A 26,548-nucleotide genomic window follows, 5' to 3' on the forward strand; every position below is an offset into this window, starting at 1 on the left:
TACTTGGTAAAGTGCTGGGAAATGGTGCTGATGATTCAATGTAAATGTATCTGTCTCTCATTCCTTTTTTCCCCAAAAAATGTAACAGTGTAATGTGGGCTAGGTGACATGAGGGAGATTGCTAGACTAATGAGGGAGAGAGGGAGATTGCTGCTATTTCAGGGAGTCTCCTGCAGAATGCAGGAGAGTAGGTAACTATGTACCAAACATGGCACTGCTGTACTACAATCGTATGGTGGCAAAGCATTTGTTTCCTCTTGCCTTTCCAAAAATAGGTTTTACCCCATGTCATTAATTCGGGGGCAGATCCTCCGCTAAGGACGGGTGTGCTGCAGAACTGCACGTACCTGTACTCTGGGCTCATAAATCCCAAGCAGCTTATCTCTGGCACTGTGACCTCCTGACACTACATTCAATCTTCCAGCAAATGCTGACCTGAGGCAGTGCTGCCAGCGTTCCCATCAGATGCAACAGGAGCCGGAACTTTGTGCTCGTTCAGCTTCCTGGCACAGCTACCCCACACAGCCGTTCCATTTATACCAATGCCCGCAGTTATCATATGATTTATACGACTAAAATCCTAACCATCCCGGGACGCTTCTGCCAACATACACATTAAGGATTTTTTCGGTTATCCCTCTTTCACGCCTGCACCTGTAAGGATACTCTATGACAAAGTGCTAAAAGCACACAGGAATAGCACAGAGGCCTGGACTAACTGCAACTCAACACTGACCTCTAGTGCTCAGCGGGCAGAATGCTGCAGGACAGGAGAACAGGTTTCCCAAGCAGTAAGGTAATGATGGGACTGCATGAGAAAGGTGCAAAGTGGAACTTTAAAAAAACGAAACCTGAAAGGAGTCCGGTACTACTTTACAGCGGGGCTATAAAGAATTAATCGGCCAATCACAGCAATTCCCCCCAAAATAATACATTTAGAAAACTGTATGTATAGATGAATCTAATGAACACATCAGGTTAGAAAGTGCGTAAGAAATAAATACATTCTCGCATATTCTCTGCTTGCAAATTTGTAGAAATAATGACCAGAGGGCATTGATAGTTTGCCAAAGGGATATACCAGTGGATTTGATATATTAGCATTATTATATATTAGCGCCAGCATATACCTCGGAGATTTGTAATTCGGCACAAACAGTAATAAAACAAGAAGGGTAATCACAGAGAGACAGAGGTAGGAGGGCCCTGCTCGCAGGCTTACTTTCTGTAGGTATGTGACACATGAGGATGATGCTATATAATGCATATACTCTGTGACAGTGCATGGAGTGTGTGCACGGGATAAAATAACTCATTAGAAGGGAGGGTATATAAACACTGCACAATATTAAACACTACAGAACACCGCAGCCAACATCAGAGAAATAACCGCACATCATAAACCAAGCTGCCTGGTCCCGCACTGTACTCAGATGTTGTTACATTCGGTAAGAAAAAGACGTTTTAACAAGTAAACACCAATGCTCGAGCAGGTTACGGACCCAAATACATTAAAAAAAATGTATAATTCACTCAGGTCTTATTGTAGCTGATAATATACTTGCTCCGGTGCCTCCATCTGAGGGATTAGACGTGAGTGGCACGCAGAGACTGCTTGCTGGTAAATAGTGGAAGGACTCATTTAATCCAATACACTCAACGTTTCGGGCCCCGGTCACCCCGTCATCAGGGGGGGATTTTTTGTATCCTGATGATGGGGTGATCCGTCCCCGAAACGTTGAGTGTATTGGATTAAATTAGTCCTTCCACTATTTACCAGCAAGCAGTCTCTGCGTGCCACTCTCGTGATCTTTCAATGAATAAACCTTGGCACCGGTGCCTTCCGACCAACACTAGCAGTGGTGGCAAAGTACAATTCCAACTGGTGGCACTCGGTTCCCCCAAAAACAGACGCAGAGGCAAGGGTCACATGATGTGACCCTTGCCTCTGTTTCTGTTTTTGGGGGAACCGAGTGCCACCAGTTGGAAATAAATATATATATATATATATATATATATATATATATATATATATATATATATATATATATATATATATATATATATATATATATATATATATATATATATATATATATATATATTTATTATCATTATTGTTTGTTTTTTACCAGGTATCAAAGGAGGGACGGAGAGACGCCCCAAAAAAACAGGTCGCGGGGGATACTGCATAGAGCAGCATTACTCTACCTTCGAAGCACAAATCGGTGCCGCTAAATCGAATCGAAAACGTGTCCAAATTGAACCGTGTGTACGCCCCATTACAGATAATATTTTGTCCACACAAACACTGGGGACAATTATTATTATTATGGTTTCAGGACCCAAGTAACTGGCCAGTTTAGAGTGCCGGTAGAACATAAAAACTCCACACAGATCAGGAGTGTACACATAGTGCAATGTACTTTCTATTCAATCGAATCGGGATCCAATTACATGGCTCCGTGTACACATTAGATTTAGATTATGTAGTACAGATCTGTAACATAAAGTCTTGCCCCAGACAGTTAATAGGTTGACAACAAAAGTTAGACATTCATTAGTAAGACATTGAAAAAACATTACACATGCATTAGGTAGACATTGACAATAGTTAGACATGCATTAGTTAGACATTAAAAAAAGTTAGACATGCATTAGTTAGATATTGACAATAGTTAGACATGCATTAGACATTGACAATAGTTAGACATGCATTAGACATTGACAATAGTTAGACATGCATTAGACATTGACAATAGTTAGACATGCATTAGACAATGACAATAGTTAGACATGCATTAGACATTGACAATAGATAGACATGCATTAGACATTGACAAAAGTTAGACATGCATTAGACATTGACAAAAGTTAGACAAGCATTAGTTAGACATTGACAAGAGTTAGACATACATTAGACATTGACAATAGTTAAACATTGACAATAGTTAGACATGCATTAGACATTGACAATAGTTAGACATGCATTAGACATTGACAATAGTTAAACATTGACAATAGTTAGACATGCATTTAGACATTGACAATAGTTAGACATTGACAATAGTTAGTTAGACATGCATTAGACATTGACAATAGTTAGACATGCATTAGACATTGACAATAGTTAGACATTGACAATAGTTAGACATGCATTAGACATTGACATTAGTTAGACATTGACATTAGTTAGACATTCATTAGACATTGACAATAGTTAGACATGCATTAGACATTGACATTAGTTAGACATTGACAATAGTTAGACATTGACAATAGTTAGACATTGACAATAGTTAGACATTGACAATAGTTAGACATTGACATTAGTTAGACATTGACATTAGTTAGACATTGACATTAGTTAGACATTGACATTAGTTAGACATTGACATTAGTTAGACATTGACATTAGTTAGACATGCATTAGTTAGACAGTGACAATATTTAGACATGCATTAGTTAGACATTGACAATAGTAAGACATATCACTGTCTGACTAATGAGGTCTAACTTTTGGGGTCGACCTATTGACTGTCTGAATAGTCATTGTCTGTGAGCTGAACCACACCCACAAATACTGACCTTATTGTGTATGAGCACAATCCTCACTTGCGGCTGAATGATCCCATAGGCCATCAGCAGGTCCTGGATCTTCCTCAGCTCCTCCTTGCATTTCTTACTGGTGGAATAATACTGTTTTCTCACTGGCAAGTTTCTGAACAGTTTAATCACAGAGACGGTGGTACCTGCACACAAAGCCCAAATAAGAACACCAGAAATTCTCAGACAAGTCCTTGTTCAAAAGTATATTAAAGTCACATAAAAACCAGTGTGAGCCAGGCTGGGGGGACATCTGCTGCTGGGGACAAGGTGGACAGCGTTTTCCCGCTATTTAGGGAGACTGCCCAGATCTCACTGCAACGCTGCCGGGTACGGGTTCTCTGATGCTGTCTGGCGCTCTCACAACCTGGTATTCTGGTCAGAGTAAATGCCAACTACCTAGTAATAAGGTTCCAGGTTCCTAATCCCCGAGACACGGGAATTTTCCTGGTTATACCCCTTTTTTGGCCCACGACAGGGCAAATAGCTTGGCCCATCACCCAGCCCTGGTGGTTTGCGCTTACACTGAGAAAAAGCCAGAGTAATGCATGTTCGTGTGCGACACTGGAAGAGGGGTATTATATAGCTGCCACTTCACAGGTTGTCAGAGGAGAATATATATGGAGGTCATAATTCAGTAGGAATAAGCAGCAGACCTAAATTCTCACATTTTATCCGGTACAATATACATAAAACAACCTTAAGTTCATTAAGTAAAGTATTTTAACAGCAGGGAAGTCATTGTCAGTAGCGAACAGCGCCATCTAGTGCGCAACTAGGACAGTGCATTGATTAACATAGAAACAAAGGGCCTAATTCCGGTTCACTCATTATGGCCAGTATTAAGGCCAGTGACCAATGTTTCGGTTCTGTGCTTGCGTATCGGCCAAAATACATATGTGCAGACCCGCTCGGCGACCGCTGGGCGACCGCCTTCGGCAAGTATTATACTAGCACGGGTGCGGAGAGCGGGCCATCGGAATGCCCAGCAATTTATGGGCGTCCCCATGAAAACGCTGGACGGTCCCCTGGGTACACAGGTCGACTGATGCCCACCCCCTTTTCGGCCATCTCCGGCTCAAATAAAAGTCAGTTCAGACTTTTATCTGCGAGCGCGCAATAAATCTTCGATGCTCTGCGACCATTAAATGATTTTTTGCTGGTGCGGCCTCATGCGCGGGGATGTGTAAGCATAAACATCCCCTCACATGCAAATCACAGCGGGGTTCAGCGTTTACCTGCTCGATAGGGAAATACATTGCTTAGCAAGTTAACCTGAATCAGACCCAGAATGTGATCGAAGAAAAGAACCTAGTCCGCCCCTTTCATAGTTTAGGTAATCTTACCTTTAATTGATCCCTAGTTCTTTGTAATGATTTCTTTATGCCTATCCCAAGCATGTTTACACTGCTCTACTGTCTTAGACTCTACCACCTCTGATGGGAGGCTATTCCACCTATCCACTACCCTTTCTGTGATGTCATGTTTTCTCCGCTTTCCCCTGAACCTCCCCCCAGTATCAGTGCATGTCCTCGTGTTCTATACTTCTCTTCCTGCGAGGAATGTTTCCTTTCTGGCCTTGGTAATCCCCCTCATATGTTTGAAAGTTTCTATCATGTCCCCCCCTTTCCCTTCTCTGCTCCAAACTATACATATTAAGATCTTTTAGTCTTTCCTGGTACGTTTTGTGATGTAGGCCATGCACCATTTTAGTTGCCCTTCTTTGTCTCTAATGTATTTATATCCTACTGGATATATGGCCTTCAGAACTTAGCACAGTATCTAGATGAGATCGTACCAATGACCTATACAGAACCGGGCACAGTATCTAGATGAGGCCGCACCAGTGACCTATACAGAACTGTGCACAGTATCTAGATGAGATCGTACCAATGACCTATACAGAACCGGGCACAGTATCTAGATGACGCGGTACCAGTGACCTATACAGAACTGGGCACAGTATCTAGATGAGACCATACCAGTGACCTATACAGAACTGGACACAGTATCTAGATGAGGCTGCACCAGTGACCTATACAGAACTGGGCACAGTATCTAGAGGAGGCCGCACCAGTGACCTATACAGAACAGAACACAGTATCTAGATGAGGCCGCACCAGTGACCTATACAGATATGGGCACAGTATCTAGATGAGGCCGCACCAGTGACCTATACAGAACTGGGCATAGTATCTAGCTGAGGCCGTACCAGTCAGCTATACAGAACAGGACACAGTATCTAGATGAGGCCGCACCAGTGACCTATACAGAACAGGACACAGTATCTAGATGAGACCATACCAGTGACCTATACAGAACTGGGCACAGGCCGTACCAGTCAGCTATACAGAACTGGGCACAGTATCTAGATGAGGCCGCACCAGTGACCTATACAGAACTGGACACAGTATCTAGATGAGGCCGCACCAGTGACCTATACAGAACTGGGCACAGTATCTAGATGAGGCCGCACCAGTGACCTATACAGAACTGGGCACAGTATCTAGATGAGGCCGCACCAGTGACCTATACAGAACTGGGCACAGTATCTAGATGAGGCCGCCCCAGTGACCTATACAGAACTGGGCACAGTATCTAGATGAGGTCCTACCAGTGACCTATACAGAACTGGGCACAGTATCTAGATTAGGCCGCACCAGTGACCTATACAGAACTGGGCACAGTATCTAGATGAGGCCGTACCAGTGACCTATACAGAACTGGGCACAGTATCTAGATGAGGCTGTACCAGTGACCTATACAGAACTGGGCACAGTCTTCTAGATGAGGCTGCACCAGTGACCTATACAGAACTGGTCACAGTATCTAGATGAGGCCGCCCCAGTGACCTATACAGAACTGGGCACAGTATCTAGATGAGACCGCACCAGTGACCTATACAGAACTTGGCACAGTATCTAGATGAGGCCGCACCAGTGACCTATACAGAACTGGGCACAGTATCTAGATGAGGCCGCACCAGTGACCTATACAGAACTGGACACGGTATCTAGATGAGACCATACCAGTGACCTATACAGAACTGGGCACAGGCCGTACCAGTCAGCTATACAGAACTTGGCACAGTATCTAGATGAGGCCGCACCAGTGACCTATACAGAACTTGGCACAGTATCTAGATGAGGCCGCACCAGTGACCTATACAGAACTGGTCACAGTATCTAAATGAGGCCGCCCCAGTGACCTATACAGAACTGGGCACAGTATCTAGATGAGGTTGTACCAGTGACCTATACAGAACTGGGCACAGTATCTAGATGAGGCCACACCAGTGACCTATACAGAACTGGGCACAGTATCTAGATGAGGCCACACCAGTGACCTATACAGAACTGGGCACAGTATCTAGATGAGGCCGCACCAGTGACCTATACAGAACTGGGCACAGTATCTAGATGAGGCCGCACCAGTGACCTATACAGAACTGGACACAGTATCTAGATGAGGCCGCACCAGTGACCTATACAGAACTTGGCACAGTATCTAGATGAGGCTGCACCAGTGACCTATACAGAACTGGGCACAGTATCTCAGTGAGGCCGCACCAGTGACCTATACAGAACTGGGCACAGTATCTAGATGAGGCCGCACCAGTGACCTATACAGAATTGGGCACAGTATCTAGATGAGGCCGCACCAGTGACCTATACAGAACTGGGCACAGTATCTAGATGAGGCCGCACCAGTGACCTATACAGAACTTAGCACAGTATCTAGATGAGGCCGTACCAGTGACCTATACAGAACTGGTCACAGTATTTAGGTGAGGCCGTACCAGTCAGCTATACAGAACTGGTCACAGTATCTAGATGAGGCCGTACCAGTGACCTATACAGAACTGGTCACAGTATTTAGGTGAGGCCGCACCAGTCAGCTATACAGAACTGGGCACAGTATGTTGATGAGGCCGCCCCAGTGACCTATACAGAACTGGGCACAGTATCTAGATGAGGCCGTACCAGTGACCTATACAGAACTGGGCACAGTATCTAGATGAGGCCGGACCAATGACCTATACAGAACTGGGCACAGTATCTAGATGAGGCCGTACCAGTGACCTATACAGAACAGAACACAGTATCTAGATGAGGCCGCACCAGTGACCTATACAGATATGGGCACAGTATCTAGATGAGGCCGCACCAGTGACCTATACAGAACTGGGCATAGTATCTAGCTGAGGCCGTACCAGTCAGCTATACAGAACAGGACACAGTATCTAGATGAGGCCGCACCAGTGACCTATACAGAACAGGACACAGTATCTAGATGAGACCATACCAGTGACCTATACAGAACTGGGCACAGGCCGTACCAGTCAGCTATACAGAACTGGGCACAGTATCTAGATGAGGCCGCACCAGTGACCTATACAGAACTGGGCACAGTATCTAGATGAGGCTGCACCAGTGACCTATACAGAACTGGGCACAGTATCTAGATGAGGCCGCACCAGTGACCTATACAGAACTGGACACAGTATCCAGATGAGGCCGCACCAATGACCTATACAGAACTGGGCACAGTATCTAGATGAGGCCGCACCAGTGACCTATACAGAACCGGGCACAGGATCTAGATGAGGCCGGACCAATGACCTATACAGAACTGGGCACAGTATCTAGATGAGGCCGTACCAGTGACCTATACAGAACTGGACACAGTATCTAGATGAGGCCGTACCAGTGTCCTATACAGAACTGGGCACAGTATCTAGATGAGGCCGCACCAGTGACCTATACAGAACTGGACACGGTATCTAGATGAGGCAGCACCAGTGACCTATACAGAACTGGACACAGTATCTAGATGAGGCCGTACCAGTGACCTATACAGAACCGGGCACAGTATCTCGGTGAGGCCGTACCAGTGACCTATACAGAACTGGGCACAGTATCTAGATGAGGCCGCACCAGTGACCTATACAGAACTTAGCACAGTGTCTAGATGAGGCCGCACCAGTGACCTATACAGAACTGGGCACAGTATCTAGAGGAGGCCGCACCAGTGACCTATACAGAACTGGGCACAGTATCTAGATGAGGCCGCACCAGTGACCTATACAGAACTTAGCACAGTGTCTAGATGAGGCCGCACCAGTGACCTATACAGAGCTGGACAAAGTATCTAGAGGAGGCCGCACCAGTGACCTATACAGAACTTAGCACAGTGTCTACATGAGGCCGCATCAGTGACCTATACAGAGCTGGACACAGTATCTAGATGAGGCCGCACCAGTGACCTATACAGAACTGGGCACAGTATCTAGATGAGGCCGCACCAGTGACCTATACAGAACTGGGCACAGTATATAGATGAGGCCGCACCAGTGACCTATACAGAACTGGGCACAGTATCCAGATGAGACCACACCAGTGACCCTAACCCACTCCTTTAAGTGCATAAACCTAACCCCCCTCCCCAAAGTCTAACCCTACATCCCCCCTAGTGCAGTGATGGCTAACCTTGACACTCCAGCTGTTGTTGAACTACACATCGCAGCATGGCCAAATAGTAAGGACATGCTGGGATGTGTAGTTCAACAGCTGGAGTGTCAAGGTTAGCCACCACTGCCCTAGTGCCTAATTCATGGGTATCTAGAAGCTCAATGACCCCCTAATCCTGAATACCGGCCCTTACTCTCTACTAGTACCAGGAACTATTCGATGCAGCTCCCAGAGTCAATGCTCCGAGCAGTTTTCCCCAATGCTGGCTGCACTGCATGCTGCTGTGACAGTACTGCCAGTTACAGCAGTAGCAACGTTTGTATCCAGGAGGGAGAGAAGCTGGGTCTTATGAGACACCGTTTCCCTAGTCGTCACAATATTAGGATGTGATCCTTTGTGGAAAGTAACACAGAAAGATGCGAGACCGAGAATCCCGGATCAAGGTGTGTTCTGCTTACCGTGTCCTAGGTGTGAAGGCTTCTGGGACACAACACGCCCATCGCTGTCCAAAACATACACAGTACTGATCTCATCCTCCGTGGTCTTCGTTGTGATATGTACCTGGGGGAGGAGGGGACAAAGATATCACAAAACGGTCACAGGACTTTGTAACTTTTTTCAATGGAAAGAAGCAGGGAGAAGGTTGGGTGGCTCCAGCCTGATGGGGCTCCTCCACTATATGAATATACTATATGCACAGGTAGTATAAAGTGGGTGGAGTAAGCGCTGTCCTACTTGTGTTGAATGTGGGGGATGAGTGGTGATGGTGTGTAAGAAATAAGGGAAGAACAGCAAAGAGAATGTTAAAAATCTAATTTATTATAGAATATAATGTAGTCCTAGAGAAGCCGTGTAAGTTAATGTTCATTAGGGTTTGAATCTGGGGATGGGGTCTAATACCCGGTGGGTAGATACCTTGCACGGTATTAAATGGTGTTTTGCGTTACACCTAATTGGGGTCCCCACTGTGTGGGAATGTTCCTGAACAAGTGTCACCAGGGGAGATTCCCAAACACGTGCTAGACCTCTTTAAGCTCCCGTGGGTCCTGTGCCCAGGACCTACGGTCTCTCCTGGTGATTTGTGGAGGAAAACCGTGAAGGAGGGTCAAGGTAGAATACGTGGGTGGTGAGGGGCCTTCCAGGCTTACAGCGATTCTTGTGGAACCCCTTACAATCCCACAGGTTCTTTGAACCTATGTCCTCGACGTGCACGTTATGAATAAGTAATGTCTGGTGAATGTCACAACAGCGTCCCGCTGCGTAGTGTGTGCAGGTCTCTCACGGTTCTGGGTGGAAACGGTCTGTCAGTACTCAGGTTCCTGGTGCAAGTGGTTATCCCTGCGGCGGCATCCCGAGTGCTGGCCGCGTCTTCTCCCGGTCCGTGTGTCTCGGCTCCTGCAGCACTTCTGGCTCTCAGAATCTCACGAGATCACGGAGTGCCGCTGTCAGTCAGCGCTTGTTGCCCGCGCTCAAAGCTTCTCCGTCCTGTCTCTCTCCTCCTGCCGATGCCACCGCTGTTCTCACTCTGAGACCCAGAAGTGCTGCAGGAGCCGAGACACACGGACGGGGAGAAGACGCGGCCAGCACTCGGGAAGCCGAGTGCTTTAGGACTACATTATATTCTATAATAAATTAGATTTTTAACATTCTCTTTGCTGTTCTTCCCTTATTTCTTACACACCATCACCACTCATCCCCCACATACAACACAAGTAGGACAGCGCTTACTCCACCCACTCTATACCACTGCAGCTAAAAGGGACCGGGATACCCTTAAAAGTGAGCAGTGCCTGCGAACAGTAGAACATACAAAAGGTCAGCGCAATGTATAATCACCCATTGCAATTATATGCATACGTAGACTAGATGGGCCAAGTGGTTCTTATCTGCCGTCACATTCTAGGTTATGTATGATGTGCTAGAAATGGGAGAGATTTTCTTTTGAGGAAGTAAGATGTACAAAGCCTTAAAAAGGGTATAAAGTGAAGAGAGAGATAAAGTACCAGCCATTTTTCTCTGAAGTAATTTTAAAGTGACAGAAGTAATTGGCCCACAGCAGTAATTAGACCTTACCTAATGGATATTGGATTTTGCATTTGATATTTGAAAGAATATTTTAGATAATAAAACAAATGAAGATGGCGCCGACACACACAATGGGATCCTTATGTTTGGTTGCACATCCTTCAGAGGGAATCACTGCAATCCAGCCATGTCTGCGGCCCTCAGTGGGACCTCTGCACCTGTCTGCAGGTAATGTGGCCGGCCCTCCCTGAGCGACCAGCCCCACCTGTCTCAGGGGCCTATTTGTGCAGCAACCAGCATTGTGTGGGAGTGGCCAGTGAAGTGTGGGTGTGGCCAATGTCATGTCACAACAAGGATAGCCCTCGCCACCAAACACCCCCCTCGCACCCGCAGCTCACCTCCGCTACAGAGCAGATGGAACCCAAGGCCTCGCCGCGAAACCCATAAGTCTCTATGGTCTCCATGTCCTCGTGGCAGGTGATTTTAGAAGTGTAGTGCTTGATGCCCATGACTGGCGCGTCTGCCGCTTTAATGCCAGTCCCATTATCCCGCACCTCGATCTTGTCAAATCCGAAGTTGTCCTAGGAAAGGGGCAAAGTTACAATCACAGCGAGGACGTGACGGCAAATCGGATTAATACAGGTATATATTTCCCCAGTTCCGGCCCTGGCACCTCCTGAGAGCCGATGCCAGGGTCATTGTCACCCAATGCCGCTGAGGTTTTTCTGCCTTTGTCCTGTTTATCGCTGCTCAGCTGGGACTTTAATGCCAAAAGCTCGTCCTTGGCTCGTTATATTTCCTCTGAAGCATTTTTGGGTGTAGCTAACCCTCGTCTCTGGGAACGCTGTCACACTGTCTAATTACAAAACCATCCCATCTCGTGGGGACGCTACAAAGCAGAGATTCTCGTGGCGAATGTACTGACAGATTATTTATAGAGGCAGGATCTGCGCTAATTTCTTTTGAACATGTCCCTGCAACGACCATAACATCACACGGGACGCCCCCCCAAACATCGCTGGATGGCAGATGTGGAAATCACTCAATGGACGGACCTTTTAGGGTTATATTGGTGATATGTCATTATGGGCCTGGTTCTGTGGTGGGAGCAAGTAAACTTAAGTAACTTTGGTTATGGAACAAACCATGCTGCAATAAACGAGGGCAAATACATGCATTATGTTTCCATGCAGGGTAAATACTGACTGCTGTTGCATGAAGCCCACACATGCTGGAGACACAACACGCCCATTGCGGTCCAAAACATACACAGTACTGATCAACAGGTCAATGTTCCAGGTCCCCCAGTACGTGCACAGGGAGCGTTCATCAACTGTCACATTTTCCAGAGCACAATGATGATGCATTGTACATGGAAGTCGGATGTTTTGCCACATAAATGCAAAACGAAGCAATTGATTACAACGCCAAGCAGTGAAGGGTTTTAGAGAATGGATGTTATAAAGCAGGAACCCAGCTGGAAATATATCTTAATCTAATTCTGTGAGAAAAAATAAAAATGAATTAAACAACCATTGGGCATTGGTCGCAGACAGAATTCAGGTCTATTACTGAGACGCGCCGTCACCTACCAGTTTAATCTCAACGCTGGTGGCACCTGCATCCAGGGCATTTTCCACGAGCTCCTTCACCACGCTGACCACCGAGGTAATGACTTGCGCGCCGGAGAGCAGACTGATGGTGGCGGACGGTAACTGGTGCATCTCAGGCAGCCGGGCTGCAAAGCAAACGGATAGGTTGTAACAAAAAAGAAGTATACTCTGCGCTCTCCTTCTGACAGAGCTCTGCCTGTGTGCAGAGATCTGTCTATGATTAACCCTATGGGGTAAGAGTAATGGGTTATTGCTGTGTGTTGTTCAATCAGAAAAGATCAGGAGTTTAGACAGTAATTTTTTAAAAGCACAGTTGCTTTATTAGGGTAAATACAAAGTATGGGTATTTGTATCCCAATGAGGGATAAGTCACTGAGAGGGAGGAGGGACGAGGGAAGGGGGTTAACCGTGGCAGCACTGTTGAAAGCGCTGTGTTGTCTGTGAGACCGGTAAGAGTACTGCACGTGCAGGAGGGAACAGGAGATGAGTCAAGTAATTTGTGTGGAGCACAGGGGGTGGTGCAGGGGGCTGGCGTCCCGTCCCCCCGCAGTGCACCTCTCACCTGTGGTCTGTCGGCAGAAGGTCCCGCGGCGTTCCTTGGAGATCTTCTCAGCCGCAGCACATACAGCGTGTGGACGACGCTGTGTGCTCGGCTCTGCAGTGACGTGGTGGGACGCGACTTCCGGGTCCCGGCGTCTGGTTGCCGGGGGAACCGTGGCCGCGTGCACTGGCGTCTAAACTGCAGGCTCAACTCCCAGCCGGGAGGAGACTTTGGTGAGGTTGTGGGAGCAAGTGATGCTTGTCCAACGCGTTTCGACCGCTGTGCGGTCTTTTTCAAGGATGCTGATGCGTGTATCCTGTCAGTCATTTTATAGTAGTTGATAGACACGCCTTCTGGTTATATGATTGGTTCCTGCGTACTGAGGGAGTGTTCATGACAGGTTGTATGATTGTGTAAACCTGAAGTAAAGAATGCCAACACAGATTGCCTGGTGTGTGGCTCTCATTGTATAGCTTGCACAAATTAAAAGTTTCTGGAAGTGATGGTGCCGCAGTTATGTTCATGGAATTGGTGGAGAGGGTGACTGAGGATTTATTTGCTGCAGTTGTGTTCAGAGAATAGATGTATAATAAAGGGGATGTCCCAGGTGTTTATTAGGTCAGCCCAATGTACCGTTATTAAGGTTGGATAGGTTGTAAAGCAGAACTTGGGAAAGCGATAATGTATCGACCAATCAGCTTGAAGCTTGAATCTGTGAGGTAAAAATGCTTGGTCTAAATGTTAACGTGATAATAGTCTGCAGCTATGACAAATAAAGGTACAGTGTAAGTCCCACATCCCTGTCCCACGCCGTGCTGAGATGGGATATCGACCGGAAAGCAGAAATTAAGCCGCTGTGACATCACTGCCTTCTGCATTGTACACCCTGAGCAACACAAGCCCGCATTTGTGTCTTATATACACCTTATACATCATTATATACAATAAATGTGTACATTAAACAGAGTTTGTGTACATTAAACGATCAAAAAGTGATGGAAACAGGGGGGGGGGGGGGGGTTTGGAACGCTTGGCCATGCACCGAAAGCTTCCCTATTCAGATCTTCCGGTAGTTCGAACATATAGGAGAAATGCCCCATTTAAAATTTAAATTATGATTTAAAAAAATAGCTCCAAACGTAGCGCTGTACAGAGGATATTATTACCAGTTATTATATAGCGCACACATATTCTGCAGCGCTGTACAGAGACTATTATTACCAGTTATTTATATATTGCACACATATTCCGCAGCGCTGTACAGAGAATATTATTACCAGTTATTATATAGCGCACACATATTCCTCAGCGCTGTGCAGAGACTATTATTACCAGTTATTTATATATTGCACACATATTCCGCAGCGCTGTACAGAGAATATTATTACCAGTTATGATATAGCACACACATATTCCACAGCGCTGTACAAAGACTATTATTACCAGTTATTATATAGCGCACACATATTCCGCAGCGCTGTACAGAGAATATTTGAACACTCACATCAGTCCCTGCCCCAGTGGAGCTTACAATCTATATTCCCTACCACATGTACACGCACACAAAAGACATTCTAGAATTCATTTTGTTGGAGGCCAATTATATACCAGTATGTTTTTGGATTGTGGGAGGAAACCCACGCAAGCACGGGGAGAATATACAAACTCTGCACATTTCAGGCCATGGTGGGAATCAAACCCATGACCTCAGCGCTGTGGCTTCTTAAGTTCCGTACCGGCGCGGCCGTCACCATCAGGAAAAAACAGCACATTTTTAGGCTGTAATGGTTAAAAACCATAAAAATATTCAGTTAGCTATCGGGACCCAAGTTGCTAAAACATAACTTTTTAAATCTTGATACGTTTGGCGATACCATAATCCCCACAGGGAATTTCACTGGTGACCAAATCTATATGGAGGATTTTTTTGGTGGGATGCATTCGGAATCCCAACATAATGGCAACAGCGGAATCCCAATGGTAAGTACCGGGGTTAGTGTAAAGGTTAGGATTAGTCACTATGCAGGTTACCCAGGAACAGAACAAGCAACCAGATGAGGGCTTGAAGAACTGGCAAAGCACAGCTGCCTGGGAATGGTTTATATAGGGCACGCTACACCAGGATTGGTCACTGGAGTCATGTGAGAAAAAAAGTATCTGTGATTGGCTGTAATAGTGTCAGGCAACTTTATGCAAGATAGCGGCACCCATGCAACCAGGATGGCAGTTGAAACAACAGGAACATACGGAGATGAGAGGTGGGAGGGTCTGAGAACCTGCAGTATGACAGAAAATACACTGCTGTTCCATGGGGGAATCTGGGACACTCCAGACGAAACGCATTAGATCAAACACAGACCACACCTCCTTGACATCACTATGGCAACAACATAGTTGGTAATAACAGTTGTTGGTAATTGTTTCAATCAAAGCTTGTTTTCACGTATGCGATTATATGGATAGTGTTATAAAATCACAACCACTGAAAAGATAAGACAGATGTGGGCACTTAGCTATATGATTAGACATGTATGTAGTGATAAAGATGACAGTGTATTGAGTTTTCTATTCAGAATACATGTGATGATTGGAACTGGTTGTCCTATGACTGAAGGCAATAAAAGAAATTAATAGAGATGACAGATGTGTTATAAGAGAATAAGATCCTAAATTAGAACTTTGCAACAATGGATAGAAGTTCATTTGGCGATCTTACGTCATTCCTCCACTTGCCAAGATCTCATTAGAAGAAAAGAATTCTCCTTCGGGAGGAAGTGAGGTGCGTACATCTGATCTACAGGACAGGGGGGTAACTGAGCGGTCACCTTGTAGTACCTGTGCAGCGCTGGCGGCCTTGCGTCTTCTGGTCCACTGGCTGCAGGACCAGGGAGGAAGGACACTTTAGTTACTAGTCACATTCCAACTCCCCCAACACGGTTGACGGTGGCTGCAGCAATGAAGTGGTTAATGCTCGTGCTGTGGCATCATTTTAATTATTACTGTTGCCATTTTACTGTTCCTGTGGTTATTCTATGATCTACTCAGCACCAAGCAGTTATACAGACTCATGGACATAGAGACAATATAAATGTAATACCCCTTTCAGACAAAAAAGTCTGAAAATCCCGGCAAATACACAGCATTTCAAATGCCATGTCAATTTGCCGGGAGCAGCCTGACCCCCCTTCACACAGAAGAACAAATTACCGGGTTGAAAATTTCTACCCGGTAATTTGCTGAATAACACGGGTATTTCTTCTGTGTGAAAGGGTCAACACAGGTCATAAATCCCGTGTCCTCGACCCTGGTCAATTTACGACACGGGTGTGCCCTTTCACACAGAAAAAGGACCCGTGTATTTAATGAAATTCCCGGGTGGAACTGCTTCACCCGGGTATTTCATTTTCTGTGTGAAAGGGGTATTAATAAGAGATGAAGTGGTTTAAATTCCACAGACAGCGATTAGCGAAATGTTCCGGGACCTTACGGAACTCCACTGGATGATGGATTTCTTAGTCAGCCTTCAGCTGGCGGCATGGTCGCTCCAGTACATAGTAATCTGGGGATTGGTCTTAGTATCAGTGGGTGTCCAGTGTGTATACAGAGGTTCATATTTCTCATTACTGTGGTTTCCCGTTCTCATGTACATAACAGGCTGCAACAAGAGCTTCTGAATAATACGTAACACGTTTCAGCGAGTCCTGGCGCTTTCCTCAGAAGTAATCCGATATGTAACTGTGGGGTAGATGTATGAAGCATCTTTGAAAACCAATGCAGTTCCTCTTCCCTGCCTGGGGTGTCGCTGTCTGCTGTGGTGTTTCTAGCACAGGTCTGGCTTGCATACCAGTGCTGATATACAGACCACACTATGCTAGAAGCACTACAGCAGACAGCGACACCCCAGGCAGGGAAGAGGAAGTGCATGGGTTTTCAAGGATGGCGGGTGCTAGAATGAACACTAATATACTTACCTGCGCCTTTGTGAGCGCAGGGGAAAGGGCTGACCGTTTAAAACACCACCTGATCTTCACCTTGGCAGTCGCCATTGTGTGACACAGAGGTAACGGCTAGTTGCTGGTGCAAGTACATGATGTTGCCTGCATGGCAGCACCAATGGTCAGCAGCATGGTCACACAGCCCTGACCTAAGTATCGGCCATTGTAAAACCTGAGAGCTTCAATTCAATCAAACTGCTTCAATTGGAACAGGAGCAGAGAAGCGTTTCATCCCGGCCACCTCCCGACAGCTGCCACGTCCACAGAATCTGATAGGACACAGATCCCCTGCGTTATGGGATCGGGCAGATACTGTGCAGCTGACAGCTATAACAATGTATCACATCTCATCCCTGCAGAATGCATCCTCTGACAGCTACATCGGGATTGCACAATGATGCTCGGTCACCAGGATGGCATCTGTGGGGATTATCTCTGCCCTATTTTCCATGATCTTTCTTAGTGGATTAAAGGCTAACAGCATAAACCAAAGAAAGATCCCGCATCTATGGGCAACTTCTGTTCCCAGCCGTTAGCTCACAGACGCAGGGAAAACAGACGCTGCCACTCCCTCCGTGTATCCCGACTGCAAACACATTATGGGGAAGGGTGTGGATCGCATTGGCAACCCGACTTAGGTGGACAGTCATTAGGTCGACAAATGTGTTAGGTTTTACATGATTTTTTCAGTTTTTTTTTACATGAATGTCGACACAGTCGACATGGACAGAGTTGGAAGTCAACTACAGCCCCTCGCTTCGCTCTCAATGCTTCGGGCACGGTGCCCTGCTGCGCTCGGCACACTATTTTATTCTCCCACCACGCCCTAGTGGATGGTAGGGCATGAAATACCGCCTGCTGGCACATGTCGGCTCAAAAAAAACCATGTCGACCTCGCGACCATTTGTTGACCTAAAACCATGTCGACCTTGTCCCCTGTCGACCTTCATCCATGTCGACCTAAATCAGGTCGATAATATGACCGTATCCCATGGGGAATTCAGTTTGGTGCGAGGTTTAGTGAGATTAAAGACCTTGCACCCAATATTGGATTACCGCGGGTATGTGCGCACCCAATACCTGCAGTATCACAATTTACAAAGTGGGTGCGTGATTTCCAGAGACGAAAATGAAACAGCGTGTGAAAAAAAATACAACATATTTCCCAGTGGTCTATCCCCTATATTACTACTGCGGAGTCCCAGGGGCTGATGGGAGGCTTTGGGGTTGCGATGGCTGCTGTGAGATCTAGGGTGGGGATGGGGGTCACACACACACAAAACAATATTATCATACACAGACTCTAATACTCACCATTGCGGCAGAACGCTGGTAGAGGAGACACCGCTTCAGAAGGTGAGTAATTAATAATTAAGCTAATGGTAAACGTCCAATTGCTTGGGGCGTGGCTTGGCTGGATCCGTGAGAGGACGTGTGTGGGGTGAGCTCCGCAAAAATCCTGCTTACTGATCCTGCTCCGTGGATTGCAGGGGCTCACCTTCTTCCCACATATCCTCCAGAGCCCCTTCGGGGCCCTCTGGAGTATCCGCTGATACCCTGTAAATCCTCCTGACTCCGATCCGCCACGCTGGGCCTGTTGCGCTTCAGGATCCCGGGCGCCATCTTGCCTCCTGATTCCTCTATCCTTGCCGGTCAGGTGCGGCGACGGGGGTGACTGCTGAACGGACTGGTGAGAAAAAGACATCCTGCCTAACTGCAGACTACCACTGTGTCTGGTGGTTTAATCGTGGGGGAACAGCGCCTGTTTGCCGTGCTGAGGCTAATTGAACATCACGAGGTACCCTGGGCCCCTCGCTGCTCCCAGGTCGCCTTAGATTCCCTGCCTGGAGCTCCGGCGGCCATCTTAACCTCCTAATTGGCGGTGTGCTAGCCACCGTCATCCCGAACCGCGATCTGCACCCTCTGCTGTGCCAATCCTTAAGTGGCCATGATTATTTCACTGCAGACGATCCTGCAGGCTATCCATGACTCTGCGGAAAGGTTGCTGGCCAGGTTTGATATGCAGGCCACTACTCTTCCCCCTCACACATCTCCTAAAACCTCTGTGGCTGCTGGGGATGGGGATGGGGTTGCTGTTCCACTCCCCGGGAGTCAGGCAGATGTGGGATCATCATACCCTGAACCTGCCTGCCCTGTGAATTTGGATACACTAAAGATAACCCACAAATGTGTAACTGTATGTCACATAGAAGGATTCTATCCAGATCACACGGATCATACTATGCACCAAACTGGAGTTAACTGCAATATGGACTTTATGCTAAAATCCTGTTTTACTGCCAGTGTTACCCCTGTGAATCACCTTACAATGACCTACTCTGCGGACTTGACTACAAGACTGCCACACTCCAAGCATGCAGTCTCTCACTACCTGACACTAGGACCCTGTCCTTGTTCCTGTCCCGATGGTGTATATTCCTCCGCATGTCACCCATTTGCCAGTGAGCCAGCTGTGGGTCAATGTTTGCCCGGCATAAATTTCACCTATGCACTTTGGCCAGACTAACTTTTAAACCTGCTCTATATTGGAATATTATATGCCGTTTGACGATTCCCGCTTGAAGCACATCTCCTTTGTCTTATCCTACTAAGTGAACTTTGGTATAACTTAGTTGTGGTACTCCTTTACCCTCGCATTTTGTCATTGATGGGGTGGTTGGGTTTATCATGGCTGTTGTTTTGCTCACCCGATGCTTAAATGTTCTTCGGTATACTAGATTACCAGACCTATGTATCCTATTATATTATTGCTATTCACTCTGCTATACTGCCCAGTAATGGATGTAACGGGACCCTCTCCTATATTGTATGTGCTGTGCCACTGCCCATCAGCACATTCTATTAATATCCTTTATATGGGCTGGGTGGGAGGGTGGGGGGGGGGGGGGGGGGATAGATGGTTAGGGGGGGGGGGATCAGATAGGTAGTGTAGCATAGAACTAGGGGGTGGGCGGGATGGGAGGTTGGGGTAAATTAGTTCTGTCTAAGCTAGACTAGCTAAACATAGCTAGTGGCTGCTAATTTACTCCTTTTTGTGTTAGTGGTAGATAGTTTGGGAACTGTTAAGGGATCCAAGTACGCCTTAGTTGGGGGTGGGCAGTACAGGGTGGGGGGTTCAAGGGAAGGTTTATTTTGGGGTTAAGGGATGGGTTGTTTTGGGTAGATTTAGATAAATAGAGGGTAGGGTAGGTTAGGGATATAGGACGTTAGTAACCAGACGCTCAAAATCCACTTTTTCTATATGTTGGGGCCTGCAAGTTTTAACTTCCTTCTAACCACAACTGGTTACGGAACGGTCGTTATACGCCAACTATGCTACATGGTACTCTGTCATTATGCTGCATCCTTTTCGAGACTGCCTGCCCGAATGGCGCCTTCGGGTACTGGTTGCATCTTCAATCTGAATGTAATACACCATGATATAATGCTACCCATGCTACATTGTACATTGTTGGTATATATTTGCTCCTCTGTATGAAGCTATCTAACGACAGCGTAACTCTAACCCATATGTATGCAGTGCCATGTGTACCACGTCTGGTTGTTATTTTTCTTTTTGATTGTCAAAACCTTCAATAAAAAATACTGAATTTAAAAAAAAACGTCCAATTGCTTAATTAGTCATGGGAGGGGGGGGCATTTATTCTGAGAGATGTGAAAAAAACCCACACATTGGCATTAATAGGAGAAAAAAACCCACATAAATTGGCAATAATACAGTAGGAGAAAACACACACACACACACACACACACACACACACACACATTGGTCCCCACATTAAAAAAACAACCACATTAGTCCCCACAGAAAAACACCAACAGTACAGTGCTGGCGCCCCTGGTGCTACCCAACAACACTGGAGCAACTACTAAGGTCTAGAACACAATGACGTGCGCTACAGTTGGTAAGATAATCTGGGTAACCAGTACTGCAATGCTGCATACAGCGGTGTACATCACCCATCCATCTCCTTCATGGTATCAATGACACAGTGATACTGTGACTGTGGTCACTTGGAGGGTTCACACAACTGCAAACGCAGCACTCAGTAGGTGGATCATAGACACACGCGCCATAGAGGAAAATGTACAATAGGAAAACCCATAACTACAACTCCAACGGTGCATTGCAACCAAAGAAACCTCTCTGTCAGGCCTTATACACACCAGGTCGAATGGCTGCCAGTTTGGAGCGCTGTGATCAGGTATACGCCGCCCGCCAAAATGAAATCACGCCCCGTGCAAGCCAGCGAATGGCTTTGCACAGCTGGCGAAACATAGCGCAGACCAGCGAATAGCTGCAAATCCATCCACAAGCCACTCACTATATAAAGATTCCCCAGTGTGTGCGTAGCCCAGGACTTACTCAGCGGCTGTGATAGAATCAGGCTGATCGGGGGCGGAGCTGATGTCACATGACTTCCCCTCACACACCTGGCCACGCCTACATTATCCCTGACACTCCCAGATAACAGCCGCTCACCATGTAATGATTCCCCAGTGTGTGCAGTGTGTGTGTAGCCCAGGACTTACTCAGCGGCTGTGATAGAATCAAGCTGATTGGGGGCGGAGCTGACATCACATGACTTCCCCTCATACACCTCCCTACGCCTGTGTTTTCTCTGACACTCCCAGAAAAAAAAGGTGGTTACACCCCAAACGCCGGATTCCTGTCAATCACCCTGCGAATGGCCAGCAATAAAAAAAGTAGCAGGATTTCATTGCAGGATGGCCTTGTACACGTGTCCTATGGGCCGTACCCATGCGATGAGGTCTGAATTAGGCCCTATGTGTCGGATTGTGAAACTACAAGCCCCAGCATGCTTTTGCCAGATAGATTATTGCTGGCAGCCCGGTAATGGGGCAGATGTATTACCTTTAACAAGAGATAAAGAGCGATAAATAGCGGCCAATCAGCTCCAGTGTGTCATGTTACAGGCTGTGTTTGAGAAATGACAGATAGCAGCTGATTAAAGGACCAGCCAATCAGCTGCTATCTGTCATTTCTCAAACACAGCCTGTAACATGACAAACAGGAGCTGATTGGCTGTTATTTATCTCTCTTTATCACCCTCCACTTATACCCCTTTCAGACATATGACAAAATCCTGGGATTTTTCACATGCACGCGCACAATCCCGGGACTAGGGTATGTCTGAAAGGCTCTACCCAGGATTTTTGTGCTCTAAAATCCCGGGTCCTGCGCACCTGCAATGGACCCGGGATTTTTTAAAAACCCGGGTTTGAACCGGGTCTAAAATCCCGGGTAGTATGTCTGAAAGGAGTATTAGAAACATAGAAACATAGAAGTAATTCCTCCTCACATTTCCCCTGAATCTTCCTCCCTCTAGTGTCAGTGCATGTCCTCGTGTTCTGTTGCTCCTCTTCCTGTGAAGAATGTCTCCCACCTGTACCTTGTTAAAACCCTTGATATATTTGAAAATTTCTATCATGTCCCCCCTTTCCCTACTCTGCTCTAAAGTATACATATTAAGATCTTTCCTGGTACGTTTTGTGATGTAGGCCATGCACCATTTTAGTTGCTCTTCTTTGTTCTTTGTCTCTAATGTATTTATATCCTTCTGTAACTTCCTGCACCTGTATGTACAGGTACTAAGCACTTTATCTCTTGTTAAGGCGTAATACATCTGCCCCAGTGTACGGTGCACTTAGAGGGACGCAGGCTGCCCAGGCCTCGTCTATAACTTCCAATACAAACACAGAAACGGAAAAGAAACTGGTCAGCAATTCAGCGACACAGAAATGACAACACTCCCTGGATGCAGCTCTCTCAGGTGCCCAAATCACTGACTTATCGCCCACATTGCTGCTGGTGGTATAATGCTGCAATGTGCAAATCTGTGGTGAGACGCGGGATGGGCTACCCCTCCCATCGCCAACAGACCTAGCCACTGCCCGCTCCTGATCCCGTTCAGTGACCCATCCGGCCTTTCCTGATAGCCAGGATCACCGATGCCTCTCTTCCCCAGGTCTGACCAAGGATTTGGAGCACGGTTTCAAACCAGATCAGACCCCTTTACACGGAGACTCCAGACCAGAATTATTCTGTGTAAAACTCTGCTAGGTCCATTTCCACTGACAGATATCCTGGGTTCATGTGCAATTATCTGGGATTTTCAAGTCAGAGGAAAACGGGTATTAAGCATGAGCACAGGTTCTTCTTAATACTGCTGTGCTGTAACTTCCTGCGCCTGTATGTACAGGTACTAAGCAGGAGCACAGGTTCTTCTTAATACTGCGCAGTGCTCCTGTGCTGTAACTTCCTGCGCCTGTATGTACAGGTACTAAGCATGAGCATAGGTTCTCCTTAATACTGCTGTGCTGTAACTTCCTGCGCCTGTATGTACAGGTACTAAGCACAAGCACAGGTTCTCCTTAATATTGCGCAGTGCTGCTGTGCTGTAACTTCCTGTACCTGTATGTACAGGTACCAAGCACGAGCACAGGTTCTCCTTAATACTGCGCAGTGCTGCTGTGCTGTAACTTCCTGCACCTGTATGTACAGGTACTAAGCACGAGCACAGGTTCTCCCTAATATTGCGCAGTGCTGCTGTGCTGTAACTTCCTGCACCTGTATGTACAGGTACTAAGCACGAGCACAGGTTCTCCTTAATATTGCGCAGTGCTGCTGTGCTGTAACTTCCTGTACCTGTATGTACAGGTACTAAGCACGAGCACAGGTTCTCCCTAATATTGCGCAGTGCTGCTGTGCTGTAACTTCCTGCGCCTGTATGTTCAGGTACTAAGCACGAGCACAGATTCTCCTTAATATTGCGCAGTGCTGCTGTGCTGTAACTTCCTGCACCTGTATGTACAGGTACTAAGCATGAGCACAGGTTCTCCTTAATACTGCGCAGTGCTCCTGTGCTGTAACTTCCTGCGCCTGTATGTACAGGTACTAAGCATGAACACAGGTTCTCCTTAATACTGCGCATTGCTGCTGTGCTGTAACTTCCTGCGCCTGTATGTACAGGTACTAAGCACGAGCACAGGTTCTCCTTAATACTGCTGTGCTGTAACTTCCTGCGCCTGTATGTACAGGTACTAAGCAGGAGCACAGGTTCTCCTTAATACTGCGCAGTGCTGCTGTGCTGTAACTTCCTACGCCTGTATGTACAGGTACTAAGCATGAGCACAGGTTCTCCTTAATACTGCGCAGTGCTCCTGTGCTGTAACTTCCTGCGCCTGTATGTACAGGTACTAAGCAGGAGCACAGGTTCTCCTTAATACTGTGCAGTGCTGCAACTTCCTGCACCTGTATGTACAGGTACTAAGCATGAGCACAGGTTCTCCTTAATACGGTGCAGTGCTGCTGTGCTGTAACTTCCTGCGCCTGTATGTACAGGTACTAAGCACGAGCACAGGTTCTCCTTAATATTGCGCAGTGCTGCAACTTCCTGCGCCTGTATGTACAGGTACTAAGCATGAGCACAGGTTCTCCTTAATACTGCGCAGTGCTGCTGTGCTGTAACTTCCTGCACCTGTATGTACAGGTACTAAGCATGAGCACAGGTTCTCCTTAATACAGTGCAGTGCTGCTGTGCTGTAACGTCCTGCGCCTGTATGTACAGGTACTAAGCATGAGCACAGGTTCTCCTTAATACTGCGCAGTGCTCCTGTGCTGTAACTTCCTGCGCCTGTATGTACAGGTACTAAGCAGGAGCACAGGTTCTCCTTAATACTGCGCAGTGCTGCAACTTCCTGCGCCTGTATGTACAGGTACTAAGCAGGAGCACAGGTTCTTCTTAATACTGCGCAGTGCTCCTGTGCTGTAACTTCCTGCGCCTGTATGTAAAGGTACTTAGCACAAGCACAGGTTCTCCTTAATACTGTGCAGTGCTGCTGTGCTGTAACTTCCTGCGCCTGTATTTAAAGGTACTAAGCAGGAGCACAGGTTCTCCTTAATACTGCGCAGTGCTGCTGTGCTGTAACTTCCTGCACCTGTATGTACAGGTACTAAGCAGGAGCACAGGTTCTTCTTAATACTGTGCAGTGCTGCTGTGCTGTAACTTCCTGCGCCTGTATGTACATGTACTAAGCACGAGCACAGGTTCTCCTTAATACTGTGCAGTGCTGCTGTGCTGTAACTTCCTGCGCCTGTATGTACAGGTACTAAGCAGGAGCACAGGTTCTCCTTAATATTGCGCAGTGCTGCTGTGCTGTAACTTCCTGCGCCTGTATGTACAGGTACTAAGCACGAGCACAGGTTCTCCTTAATATTGCGCAGTGCTCCAACTTCCTGCACCTGTATGTACAGGTACTAAGCATGAGCACAGGTTCTCCTTAATACTGCGCAGTGCTGCTGTGCTGTAACTTCCTGCGCCTGTATGTACAGGTACTAAGCACGAGCACAGGTTCTCCTTAATATTGCGCAGTGCTGCTGTGCTGTAACTTCCTGCGCCTGTATGTACAGGTACTAAGCACGAGCACAGGTTCTCCTTAATATTGCGCAGTGCTGCAACTTCCTGCGCCTGTATGTACAGGTACTAAGCATGAGCACAGGTTCTCCTTAATACTGCGCAGTGCTACTGTGCTGTAACTTCCTGCGCCTGTATGTACAGGTACTAAGCAAGAGCACAGGTTCTCCTTAATACTGCGCAGTGCTGCTGTGCTGTAACTTCCTGCGCCTGTATGTACAGGTACTAAGCACGAGCACAGGTTCTCCTTAGTACTGCGCAGTGCTGCTGTGCTGTAACTTCCTGCACCTGTATGTACAGGTACTAAGCACGAGCACAGGTTCTCCTTAATACTGCGCAGTGCTGCTGTGCTGTAACTTCCTGCACCTGTATGTACAGGTACTAGGCATGAGCACAGGTTCTCCTTAATAGTGCTGCTGTGCTGTAACTTCCTGCACCTGTATGTACAGGTATTACTGTACTGAGAACATTTGGGAATCATCTCAATAATAATAACAATAATTACTGTTTATGTAGCACTGATCATATTACACAGAGAGCTGTACAGTGCGTATGATCATTAGTCCCAGTGGAGCTTAAGGTGTGTACACACGGTAGGGAGGCCATCGATGGTTCATGGCAAAACTATAGAATAGTTTTGACATTGATGGGGAGTACAAAGTGGTTCCCCTCCATCGATAGCACAGAATAACCAAATATTTGTTTTTTTTCCCTGGAGGTTTCGGGACACCCATGAAGCCCCACCTGATTCTGATTGTCCCAAGGACTAGTCAGTCAAAAAAAATGGATGACCATCGATAGTTACAATCATCGATGGTCAACAATTACATAGTATGCT

At 46.7% G+C, this 26,548-nt stretch overlaps 1 protein-coding gene across 1 annotated transcript in view; it reads right to left on the minus strand.

Annotated features, from left to right (window-relative positions):
• Positions 1 to 26,548, minus strand: part of PMS1 (PMS1 homolog 1, mismatch repair system component) — a 58,267-nt gene that overhangs the window by 28,504 nt on the left and 3,215 nt on the right. The window contains exons 2-5 of the mRNA XM_083154263.1: positions 12,695 to 12,840; positions 11,501 to 11,683; positions 9,536 to 9,638; positions 3,589 to 3,752 (exon numbers count right to left, since the gene is read on the minus strand). Of these exons, the coding sequence (XP_083010389.1) occupies positions 3,589 to 3,752; positions 9,536 to 9,638; positions 11,501 to 11,683; positions 12,695 to 12,826 (582 nt within the window). The 5' untranslated portion in view covers positions 12,827 to 12,840. The remainder of the gene's footprint in view (positions 1 to 3,588; positions 3,753 to 9,535; positions 9,639 to 11,500; positions 11,684 to 12,694; positions 12,841 to 26,548) is intronic.

Source organism: Crinia signifera, chromosome 7 (assembly GCF_055691185.1).
Source record: "Crinia signifera chromosome 7, ASM5569118v1, whole genome shotgun sequence".
Classification (NCBI taxonomy): Eukaryota; Metazoa; Chordata; class Amphibia; order Anura; family Myobatrachidae; genus Crinia; species Crinia signifera.